The sequence below is a fragment of the Prosopis cineraria genome, unplaced genomic scaffold (assembly GCF_029017545.1).
Source record: "Prosopis cineraria cultivar Desert tree isolate PC_DT_omini unplaced genomic scaffold, ASM2901754v1 PC6, whole genome shotgun sequence".
Classification (NCBI taxonomy): domain Eukaryota; kingdom Viridiplantae; phylum Streptophyta; class Magnoliopsida; order Fabales; family Fabaceae; genus Prosopis; species Prosopis cineraria.
Window position 1 is genome coordinate 18,972,088 of NW_026555337.1, and position 13,461 is coordinate 18,985,548.

General features: G+C 29.3%; 1 protein-coding gene across 1 annotated transcript; it reads right to left on the bottom strand.

The window, feature by feature from the left end:
• Positions 1-5,608: 5,608 nt before the first annotated feature.
• On the bottom strand, positions 5,609-7,439 carry LOC129313964 (uncharacterized). The gene is made up of 3 exons (XM_054957348.1): positions 7,436-7,439; positions 7,124-7,224; positions 5,609-6,175 (listed from the first exon to the last, which is right to left on the bottom strand). The coding sequence occupies exons 1-3, from the start codon at positions 7,437-7,439 to the stop codon at positions 5,819-5,821; spliced, it is 462 nt and encodes a 153-aa protein (XP_054813323.1). The 3' UTR covers positions 5,609-5,818.
• Between the last annotated feature and the right edge of the window lie 6,022 nt (positions 7,440-13,461).

The following is a 13,461-nucleotide window of genomic DNA, read 5'->3' on the forward strand; positions in this document are numbered from 1 at the left end:
AATAGCTAAGAAACATTTAAACTATTCTCATATCTATTCCTATAATGTTTCTTTCTAAAGACTAAGTACTTAACTTGATCTTAATTGCTTAAGGACCATTTGTATTACTTGGAAGGTATCTCAAATGATTTTAGAATCAAAAATCCAAATTTTGAGAGCCTTTGTTATTTTTTTAGTATTAAGATCCTTATTCCATAATAGCTTATTCGTGTATCAGATCCTTATTCCCAAGTAACTACTCTTTTGCATATTCAGGAATAGCTTATTTAGGAATATTTGTCCTTATTTAGGAATAGTGGTTGCACCTTTAAACCTATTTCTCAATGCACCATTTTGAAACATCCTTTTATTCAGGAATAGCCTACTCAGGAATAACTTATTTAGAAATAACTTCCCTTATTCCTAAATAAAGATCTTTAGTTTATCGTATGTATAACCCTATTCCAATACAAGAGTAATACTTCAAAAGAATCCTCATTATAAATTTTGTTGAGCTATTCTTCACTATTTTAAAATAAGCTTGTTTATTCCGGAATATGCATGAAGATTCATGCTCTATTTTCACGATGGATTTTGGGCAACTTTGAAGCTTCCTTAATTCTTATTCCTTTTGCTTTCTGCAAGTTGCATTAATCATTTTAACATCCTACAATCTTTAAAACATAAATTTGGCTTGGATTAAACACTAGTTTTTCTTATCCCTAAAATTATTATTTCGAAATAGCTTTGTTCTTCCAAAATAATCTCTCACCTAACTTTGTCAAAACATTTATTAAAAAGAAACGTTACTTTTCTTACTTCTCATGAGAGAGAAACTGCAATATCCTCCTTCTTTTTAACCCAAACTAACTCTAAATCTTAATTAATTAAGGGATTGGATTAGGATAATTAACATAATATCAAGTTGCAAATGGGTAGGAAAGTTGGAATCCTAAGTTTTCAAAACTAAAACCATTCCCAATTATCTTTAAAAGAAAAAAATCAGAGTTCACAAATTATGTGAAAGCATGGAATCATTTCAAATGGGAGTGCATTTGTAAAAGAATTTGAAAACAAAATAATTCTACAAAAATTTAGGGCGTGTGTCGTGGCTCGTTGAACATACACCATAGCATGTTCACCTCTGTGCCATGTGCCGTAGCTCGTGGCACGTTTCATGACAGCAAACTTTTGCTGTCAATTTGATAGCTTTTGGGGCAACTTTTGATGCATCCTATTTCTCCATTCAACGTCTGATTGATGAGAACTAGGTGTCTATGAAAAGCTCTTTTCGAGTTCTAACTAATGGCTTTAGTCTCATGATCAAATAATTATGCAATCAAAATTTGGACACTCTTTTTAAAACTTGCACTTTTTTAAATTTTTTCACAAAACCAAGTGTCCAACTCATTCACTAAAAGTCAAAAGCCATTGACACCATTTAGACCACATGCAATACACTAAAACTCACTTGTGCAACACACCACACCATATCAAACACTTATAATTCACAATTTCACTACTTAACCCCTTAATCTCAAAAACATATAAGGGGGAGTTTAAACACATTTTTCATCAAATAATTCAAAATCAACACATAATATGCCTAACTCTTACTTGTATTAGTATTTTGGCCTAGCAGAGATATCATATTTCATAAACTCACTCCCTAGGGTCGAAAATACACTTACAACTCATAAAAAACATAGTGCAAGTAAGAACAAAAAATGGACTACTCCCAGTTGGCAATTTCAATTGTCAAATACACATAATGACTCAAAAATAAAGAGGCCTACAAAATAAGATCGCAGTCCTAAGCCTCTGGTTGCTTTCCTCTATTCGATCCTCTTGAACTATTCCCTATAATATTAAAAATAGTAGGGTGAGTATAATCATTCAGTAACCAAGGTCCAACTAATTTATACTAATGCATGTGAATTAATTTAAATGCAAGTGGCAAATTATAAATAATCACAAAGCATTGACATGTTCAAGAGTTTAACTCAACCTTCTTAGTATCTTTAAGACATACATATGAGACTATGATTAAAAATCAATTTGTAAACATGTCTCAAGAACAAATATCCACATATTCATTTGCAATGATTCATATTCATAGAATGTCAAACAAATTAATGCTCTTACATAATCAACAAGATTTCTAAGTGCATTATTTCATTGGAGTCACAATATATCAACCATATGTCCTTTTTCACTATATACATGATCATACCTCCCTTATATCCTTCTTATTCCTCTGATATGAAACCGTGGGGTATAACACACTGGAATAGTCTATAATCTAGGACTACATTAGCTTAAATATTTGTGAAGGGATTACCTAGCCAAGGCTTACCCGACTCACTTATGAAACACAGTTTTCCCTATTATCTCACAATATGGGGTGTCATCCTCCCTAAACTAGCTTCCTCATTGAACCATTCGATAGTTAGCTAGGTTCGAGTCCCTCGATTTTAGCATACTATATTTATTCTGCCTAAATCCGCATGTCTTTTTGTTTTTTTAATAAAAAGAAAATAGTTTGAAGCAGTGGGACAATATATATATATACACAATCCAGGAAAGCCATCAACTCGAATGGAAGTCTTACCACATGGGTTGAATTCTCTACTCTTCTTAGGTGAACTCCTACCTCTGATGATCATGTAATAATTCACATTTAACACATATCATGGAACTCCACAACACATATGTCATTGAACTCCTCAAGTACATAGTCATTGTACCCTATCATAATTCACATAATTGAACTCTAATTAAAACAAGTCATTAAACTCTATATTTTCATAATCATTGTACCTCACATATTCACAATAATTGAACTCCATAAATTTCAAAATCATTGAACTCTTTTCAATTCAAATCATTGAACTCTAAGAAAATCACATCGTTGTACTCCCATAACAATCAATTATTTAACTCGCAACAAATCCCAATATGAAAATCCACTAATAACATTTTCAATAATTGTATTTTTGTGCAAAAATCATTATAGTAGATTTCCAAGCAATTCATGCCACATTTGCATTCAATCAATTTCACATAATTAAATCATCACTTATCAATCAATAAACTAATTAACACACAAAAGCACAAGATAGAATTCTCTCAGTTACCTCAAACTTTTGAGAGTTTAAAGATTTTAGCCCTTAAATACTCACTCCCAAAACTTTCAAGAAGCTTGAATGGTGCCAATAAGATTGCTCTACAAGCAATCACAAAATAATTCATCAATATCTACATTTAGGCTAATTTTCACAAATAATTTAACACTTCTTAATGCTCAAGATTCATCCTCGACTCATGTAAAAGTACCCATGGGGTTTCTTAGCTTCCTTTAACCCTTATTAACATCATTGAGCTCTAAATGGTCATCAATAGGACCACATTGTTTCCAACCAATACATTTATGAGAATTTTCGGGCATTTAATGCCCTTCAATTACCAATCATCATATCTCCATAAATATTAAGTTTCATTAGCTCAAACTAGTCCCATTAACTCTATTAAAGTCAATGAATTCAGACTCATAGCCTATATGGATCAAAAATCACCAAACCCTAACTTCTACCTTTAAGAAAATGGAAGAAGAGAGAAGAATTTAAGTAAGAAAGCTTAGTTTTAATGTTTATGATCTCTAAAATACTTCCAAAGGTCAAGTTCTTTAGCACTACTCTCCCACTGCTCTCTTATATTTCTTTATTCTTCCTCTGTTTTCTTCTTCATTTCGTAAATTTATGATAGTAGAAATGTGACCATGCACTATAGCAGATGTACATTACGCCGTGGTGTATGGCATAGAGAGCATCTCCTAGGCATGTTGCCATACATATGTTGCGATGGCTTATCCACAATCCACTGTGCGTGGCACAAAATCTCCCCTTTCATAAATTCTTCCTCTTTCATTCCTAGGTGACCTGATTCTCCTTTGGACCCGCATCTAGGGTAGAAGTTGAAACCAAACACCCCGTTAGGCCTCTCTGGCCACACACCTCAATAATACAAATTGGGCTTAATAAATCCGTTTAAAATCGAAGATGTTATAGAAACTCCACCACAAAGCACTATGCCTTTGCCTCTTTTATGAAGAAAGCTTAGAAGAGAGAAGACGATGACTCTAATGGATCATTTATGAAATATGGCTATGAATAGAAGCACTTATAAGGATGGTAAACAAGAATGCATATGAACAAACAACTCGAGTTATTTCAATTATTGTTTCACCAACTTTCTAAATTTGTATTTATTACAAGTAAGCTTTATTGATTGTAAATCAACTCTTTTAGAGAGTTTTTGACAAAAATAGTTCCTTCTTGAACTTATTCCATTCATCTCTATTTTCTATTATTGAAATAGAGGATCTTAAACTCAGAGAATTTAAGAGGGATTAATCATTACTTTTGTAAGGAAGAGTGATTCAAACTTTAGTATAAGTCTGAGGTTATATTGAGGCTACCAAGAGCCCAAATTAATCTTGGTGAAGTTAGTGGAGAAAATCCCAAGTAGTGGTACTTAGAGACTGAATGTAGGCTCAAGTAGTTAGAACCAAAGTAAGAAAAGTAATCTGAGCAAGCTTCTTTTCTTTATTCTCTACTGTGATTGGTGATATCTTTTTAAACTCATATCTTTGAATTTATTTAAAATTAGCCAAATTTTTAATAAGTCTAATTCACTCTCCTCTTGGGTAGACTTTCATTTTATTCTCTTGTTTAAAAAAGAAATTCATAGTCTATTTCTTTCTCACCTAAATAATTATACTTCTTTTTATTAATTTACATTACTATCATGAATATTCTATTATCCATGTCAGTAAATTTTAGCAATGTAACCTTATTTTTAAATAATTAAATAAAATTGATAACTAAAATAAACTTAACGGAATAAATTAATTAAAAATAAAAATTGAGAGGCCAAATTGATAATTAAGATAAATTTGAGGGACTAAAAGTTACATTTTCCTAAATAAATAATAAAAATAAGGCTTGTTTGATCATGTTAATTTCAAAATAGTTTTTGAACTAAGAAAATAATAAAGCCTGCTTGATAACATTTGTTTTTTAGGATAGGTTTTGAATTAAAAAAACTAAAATCTTATTTGATTTACTCTTTTTTTTTATTTTTTTAACCAAAGAACAAAAAAATTTCTATAACAAGTTATGTATAAAATTAAAAGTAATAGATTATAAAAATTTCTATGTTCCTTGGTTCAACAAATAAAAAAATAAGTAAGCAACTTAGAAATATTTTTTAAGATAGCATTTGAATTGGTGAATTTAAATTTGAATTTTAAATTTAAACTCTTACATTTAAAATCCTGTTTGGGAAGTTTAAAATTTTTCAAAGGAAAAAAAATGCGTTGAGATTCAAAGAAAAAATAAATAATAAATAACAACAAGATTGCTTCTATCTCAATAGACGAGAGATGAAAAGAAAAAATGAAACAAAATGCAAAAGTAATAAAGGCATTAACAATGCAAACACTTAGAGAACGAAAAATTGAAATCATTGAAATTTTAAATGACTAAAATATAAGAATAATTTAAAATTATAAAAGAATTATAATAAGAAATGAATGAATTCATAAATTTTTGAATATCAAAATAACATACTTGATCTAAATCCAAATTTTCATTAATCCAGACATAACATTGTTTATGAACAAAGTCGTCCCACAGTAGAATAAAAGCACAAACTCGTACGTTTAATGACATAACCATAAAGTTCAATAACAACTGAAGGCTCATAAAACCTCATCACCGACACAAACTCATAAGTTTGATGACATAATCATAAAGTTCAACAACAAAATAAAGACTCCTTAAAGGTAATGTTTGACATTACATAGCCATATGCATCTGTTCTCATAACTCAAGGTCAGAAAAATTTCTCTCCATTCAGGGTCGCTCTTCAAAGCTTTCAAGGCTGCCACAAAATCAGTTTTTAATCCAACGTGCCCCATCTTGTCAAGAATAATCACACACTTAGCAAGAGAATAATCGGACGACGAAGAAGAAGTGGCCTCCTTGCTTCCCTCACCTTTATATCTCTCAGCTTTTGCCTTATATACTTCAGTCCATGCTGCAAGTGCTTCACTCAACTCATGAAGTTTAGCTAATGTATCTGCCAAAGCTTTAGATATTAACTGAGGCCACATCTTTGAATCAGTTTCTTCCATCTACAATCAGAATGACAATTAGCCCCAAATACAGAATAATCTTGTGATTAAAGTATTAAAGGGCAATTTATGTCCCAAACTATAGATTCAGAGCATCTAAAATTTTAAACTTGTTTTTTCTACAATGTTCCTCCTCAGCTTTTGCAAAACGGTACAATACACCCAAAATGACAAAGAAAATTACATAAAAGGACTAAGAAAATCACAAAAAAGGACTCAAAAATACAAACAAGTACACCAAAAAAAATTTATTGGTTCTTTTATGTAATTTTTGATCCTTTTTCCATTATTTTCTGGTCAACCAACGATTAATGTTAACTTCTATTAGTGGCAAGGGTTACATTATATCATTTTTAAAAGTTGATGAGACATTTCAAAAAAAAAAAGAGTTTAAGATTTCAAATGCTCTTGTACCCTATAGTTTAGAGGTTAAATTGTTATTTAACCCTTAAGTAAAACACCCACGTGGGCAAGTCAAACAAAATAGAAATAAATTCATATGTAATCAGAAAGATAAACAGAAACAACTCAAGTACGACTTCATGTAAGAAGCCATACTAACTGAAAAGCAACCAAGGTTTTCCTGAAAACTGTTCAAAATTTAGAGATTGTTTTGGTTGACGCATCGAAATATCATATAATCGATCGCAAATCATCTTGTTTGAATTCTACAATTGGAAGCAATTACATGTACCAAGCCATGAAAACAACTAGCCTAGATATTTAAGGGAGTACAGAAAGGATTTGGTACGCTTGATCTCATTAAACAATTCCTAGTAGATTTACTATATAAGAACAAAACATCGTCAGGCCACATAATTATGACATAAACGTGGGACAATCAAAACTACATGCAACTAACCTGCAGAATAAATCGGTTTCAAGATGTGATTATTTTCTATAAGATTTCGCCACAATTATTAATGCATATTAATGTTATAAACTCACCGTCACCGGAGCACGAAAGTTAGAGCAAGTTGAGCGAGCGACGAGAGCGACGGCGGCGCGAAGAGAACCGCGATAGAAACTAAAATAGAGATACAGAGAAACTGATCGAGGAGCGTGAATTTAAAAGTCATAAAGTTGTCTGGATAATTACTATTATGCCATCCATTAATTAAAGCAAAAGAAGAGTGTTACTGGTCAAAAAGGGGGGGGGGGATAGAGTGTCCTCAAGTGCGTAATAAAAAAGCAATTAAAAACGTAAAATGGAAAACAAAAACAGCTTTACTATTTTGCTAGGAGAATCTCATTGCAAACCCATGTAACCAGCATAGCCCAATAAAATTTGATATAATTCTACAAGCTTAAAAGTCTCTCTCTTGAAATTAAGCTTTTTGATTAAAATATGGGATTGCCCATTTGTGAAATCCACAGCAGAACATCTATAAATGATATTCAAAGTTCATTTATTAACAAAAAATTATCTATTCATTTTACATGATCTTCGTTATTTAAACTTATTAAATGAGAGGAAGTTTACAAGTCATCTAGATGATATTTACAACAAAAACTCTATAAATAACATTCAAATTTTATTTATTAATAACAAAATGATAATTAATTTTACAAAGTTCACATGGTTTATAATTGTTGAAGGAAAAGAAATTCAAAAGTTATTTAGATGAAATTTATAACAAAAACTCCATAAATAACATTCAAATTTCATTTACTTATGACAAAACTTCTGTTTATTTCATATAGTCAATGTAGTTTATATTCGTTGAAAGAGATTAAATTTACAAATTATCTAAATAAAATTTACAGTAAAGCGTGCTTCTTATTGCATATCAGTTGTCTAGATGATTTCCTTCTTAGTGAAGTTATGGTTGTTTTATAAGTTGTGGATGTACTTTTTCCCTCTCTCTGCTCGTTGCGTTCTCTAATTGGCCCTAATAAAGATTTCTTCTTCATTAAGAAAAAATGGAAAAAGTTACATGTTGAGTTAGGCTACGTTGTTTTATTTCATATCTCTTCTTTTAAATGAAAAAAATCATCGACATACTCGTACATGATTGCGTGTTACTGACGTTACAAAATACTCCCTCCATTATTATTTATGGGAGAGAAAAACTGTATCAAATAGTTTAAAGAAATTATTTAATTATATTAATTATGTTTGAAAATAAATAAAATTAGACTACAATTCTTTTTATTAATTATGTTAATCAATCCTATATTAATTATTTTTTATGACTGTGGATGATAAAATTATAAGAGATAATTTAAGAAGTTTGCAATAAATACTTATTAGAAAATGTGATTTTAATTATATAAAAAAATAAATCAAAAGTAATAGTTTCTCATAAAAACTGAGAGAGTAATCATCTTGTATTCATACCCTTTAACCCAAATCCCATTCACCTGAATGACAAGTTGCATCTTTCCCATACAAAAATTGATTATTCTCGGCAACATCAACAAGATCCTATCCTATTTTACTACTGACTCAGTTTCTCTCCCTCTCGGAATCCCGCCGCCGTGTCTCCATTCCTCTGCGTCTCTGGCACAGCAAAAATAAAAGACTCCTTACATTTAAAAATATAAAGCATTTTTTAAGGAGTTAGATATTAAAAAATGTAAGGCATTTTTAATTTTTAAGGTATAATCATTACCTTTTTTTCAAAAGTACCCATATTGATAGTAACTTTATATATATTATAGGGTGTTTAATAGGGGTAAATGTGAAAAGAGAGGGTTAGTTTGAAAGTAAGTAACCACTTTATTAGATATTAAAATTTAATTAAAAATGCCTTATACTTTTAAACAGAGGGAGTATAGACTATTCAAATTTAATCTAGACAATCTAGGTTATTTTTTATTTTTATTTTATATTTATTAAAATAAAAAACATATAAAGATTTTAATAAATCTGCTTATCAATTTGGATAGTTTATATTTGATATGGATGGTCAAAATTTAATATTAAATATTTTAAATAGGTTGACTGCACTGTCTAAAGTATATCTACACTATCTTAAGTATATCCAGATTGATGAGTAGATTTATTAAATTTTTTTATAATTTTGCTGTATTTTTATTTTAATAAATATAAAATAAAAATACACATGAAAAAAAGTTGATATAAGCTATTTAGATTAAATTTAGACAGTTCAAATTTAATAAAATGTGGTAGGAGGGAAGTCAAGTCATTTTATTTATTCACTTCTCAAAGAGCAATAAGCAGATCTATAATAGACAAATCCTCGATATCAATTCAAACAATTTATCATCTGAGATCTTCTCAGAATCTGATGTCAAGAGGGTCCAATATCTACAACAAGCAAATTGTCGAATGAAGGGTACGACGATGAGCTGTTGAATCTCGAACTAGGGCTTGATGAAGAGAGGATGATGACAGAATGATGGTGAGGACGAGAAGAGTGAGGAAGAGGAAGAGGAAGAAACAGATAGAGAGAATTGTTGAGCCTAGTGACAATGAAGACGAAGACGACGAATTGAATGTGATTGTTTGGGCATGAGAACTTGATGGCAAAGTGAAGAAGATGAGGAAGACAAGGAAGAAGACTGCACATATGGAAATATTTAAAAATATCCTAGCATGCGTTGATGCCAACTTTAAAAACGCTGGAATGACATAGTGCAAACAAAATAATCAGGATACCAATTACACCCGAATGAAATTATTAGGGCAAATTGGATGTTAATCTGATAAAAGATGAGGGAGGGAGAGCATGGGTTTTGAGACCATCAATATTGAACGTTAGACAGTGGAAAGGCGAAGAGGGTAGAGCCAGGCAAAAGGGAGAAAGATGAATTTTTAAGGAATGAATATTTGTGTTTTAGAAACTTAGAATTCAGAACTTACAAGGGTAATTTTAAGGATATAAGGTATACTATGGGCTATGGGGTATTAATTACATTTTTTTCAATATTATTCTTATTTTACTTTGTTAACAATGAGAGAGAATGCAATACAAAACTGAAATTTTTTATTTCAATAGGATAAAATTTAAAGTTTATTATATTTTCAGATAAAATTAATAATTTAACTACAACTTCTTAATTTTAGTGAGATAGCTAAATGTGCCTTCCAATAGACAATAGGGGGAGCAATTATCAATAAACATTTTAATTTTTACACTTAAGGACCAAAAATCTTCATTCTTATTTAAAGACCATGTGTTCTGTATCTGTAATTATATTCCCTATAGGGTCTTTATTTGTTATGTTCCTTTTTTATTTCTTTTTCTTCTTCTTATTAATTAATTCATTTTACCTTGCGAGGCGGCGTTTTGATGGTCATAACTCATAATCTATTATGTATGTATGTATGTATGTATGTATGTATGTATTATATTGTGGATATGCATAACTCATACTTTTTAGGATTTCTTTATCCTGAATATTCTAATGAATAGCTTAGAAGGAGGTTTTTTATAGTTAATACCTTATAACTTTGAAAGTCTACTTAATGCACCATTGTATACCTCTTTATTTTTTTATAATACTATAATAAGACTTTAATAGTTAGATGCCTATAAATAAAAATCATGTTCAAAGCACATGTACCTGAAAGAATAAAAAATTTTCCTCCGTTGTTTCCTTCCACATTTCTTTTCTTGTCTTATTCTTCTCTATTCTTCATATTAATTATATTTTATAATACGTTATCATTGCAAACTGACTCTGAAAATAAGGTATAAGCTTTTAGATTAATGTGTTCTTATATTATATATAATTATATTTTTTATTGTTGCTCTATCAACATTCATATTTATGTTTTTTTTATATGCATTTACTGCATTATATTTTATTGTTTTATTTTCATCCCCTTTCCCTTTCTTAGTCGCAAAGTCTTTTGCATTTCTCCATTTCGTTCATTTGAAAATAATCATGTGATTAGTGATTTAATTTAATCTAGTTTCATCAACCATTTGTTGCTTTATTTTTTATTTTTTATTGTTTTTATATTTTGATGAAGATTGATATACTTATTTTTCCTTCCTTATGTTTATGTATTTGATATTATCTTTATATCTTTTTAGTCCTTCTTTAAATTAATATTATATATATATATGACTTTGTCTTTGTTTATGTGTGTGTATTTATTGATCAATTTATGCTGTTAATATAATTTGTTTTATTTGTTAATATCATATGAATTATTTGCTTTATCAATTAATTTATTTTCTTTATTGTGTTTCTTTATCTTTATTGCGCTTTATGTGTTTTGTAAACTTGTTTGTTTATATTTACATTTCCTTATATTGTGCTTCATTATCAATTATATTGTATAATTTGTTTATGGTTATTTATTTTTTAAATGTGTGTAAGAAGAATTATTTTTTACAATAATTTTTTATTATATATTATGGTTTATTTTATTAACTATAATATTCTAATTGTTATTATTATTTTTGTTTGAATTATGGCAAATCTTACAAAATTTGAATTTATTGCCCTTAATATTATGGAAAAGAATTATCTGCCTTGAATACTAGATGCTCAAATTCACTTAGATGCCAAAGGTCTAGAAAGTACAATTTTACTTGGAAATGAAGCAACTAGTCAAGACAAAGTCAAGACAATGATTTTCCTTCACCATCGTCTTCATGAAGGGCTAAAAGCTAAATATCTCATGGTAAAAGATCTAATAGAATTGTAGAATATTCTAAAAGGATGCTTATGTTTTGAAGATATGACTATTAGAAAACAGTAATTTTACCTAAAGCCCAATATAAATAGATGCATTTTAGGCTGCAAGATTTTAAAGCGTAAGCAAATATAATTCAAGAGTTTTTAAAATATGTTCTCAGTTGAAATTGTGTGGTGAAAAAATAACTGAGGAGGACTTAATAGAAAAGACATTTGATTGAGGAGCAATTTTGCCCTTAAATTCTCGAAGGAGCAATGTTGCTCCTAAACTATTCATTATAGCAATGGTGCCCCAGCCGTTAAAACGTCCATTACTGTAGCTAGTAAGATCCACTTTCCATAAGTTAAGGTACAATTTTGCTCCTAAAATATTCTCAAAGGAACAATGTTGCCCTCACATTTTAAAAATCATAAATTAAATAAAAAGAAAATTATAATAATATTAAATGTATATATAAAATAAATATAAGAAAAAATTTATAGTATATTAATAAAATGTCATAAATTAATAATTTTATAAAATATAATTTTAAAAATTATTAAATATAAATGGATTTTGGTTAAATTAAACATGAATAGACTCAAACATATCTGCATTTTCAATAAACAACTCTTTATGATTTCCAAAATGAGCACCATCCTGTAGAGTTGCATTGACGTTATCCTTCAATAAGCAACTCTTTTCAACTTTTTATCTTTCATTTACAATCTTTAAATTGTCAGTGTCACAATCCCTTACATATCATTCTAAAGTTCGATTTGTATAGTATGAAAAGTATTACTTAAGAGAGAACAACCTTTTAAATAATTCTAAGATTTGTTGAGGGACTAATCTCATTATAACTTCTGATTGTAGAAATGCTTTGGAAAACCAAAAAAAAAAAATCATTGTACACGTCATATGTAGAAGTTAGGTTCCTCATTATATTCATCAAATGTGATCTGGTGTTCCATATCAGTTGTAAAAGTTGCAGCATTAGTTGGAAATATTTCATAAAAAAAAGTAGGAAATCATGAAAGATATGCTGGAAATCATAAAATAGGAATACAAGTCAAAAAAATTTAGGCCCGTTTTGATTTTGTTTTCACATTTTTATTTTTAAAAATTATTTTTAAAATGATTTTAAAAAGCTATACTTTTGAAAAAAATAACACTAGTTAGATAATGTTATTTCAAAATAGTTTTTGTATGCCCACAGCCGGCAGCCATGAGACTAATCTCTTAAGAAATGTGAGTATCATTTAAGGGTTCTTATCATTGAAGCAATAATTTTGATATACACCTTCGGGTCTCGAACTCTGCACCTAGCAACATATAAATATTTTACAACATAGTGTTTAAATCAGTGAATTTTAGATTTGAACTCTCATATCTAAAATATCACATTTAAAATTCATATATTTAAAATTCTATTTGGAAAATTTAAAATTTTTTCAAAGAAAAAGAGAGACACGTTGAATTTGAAGCAAAAATAAAAAAATTAAAAGTGACAAGCTTTCTTTGGATTATGGGTTCCAAGCTTCTTAAAAACAAACTTCACAATACCATCCTGCATCCTGTAAAGGATGAGAGGTTCTATAGAACTGTCATGAAACCCCATATTCTCCCTCGAGAAGAATGGGTCCCTCACAATGAGTACTTCACAATAGCAGATGATAAACTCTTT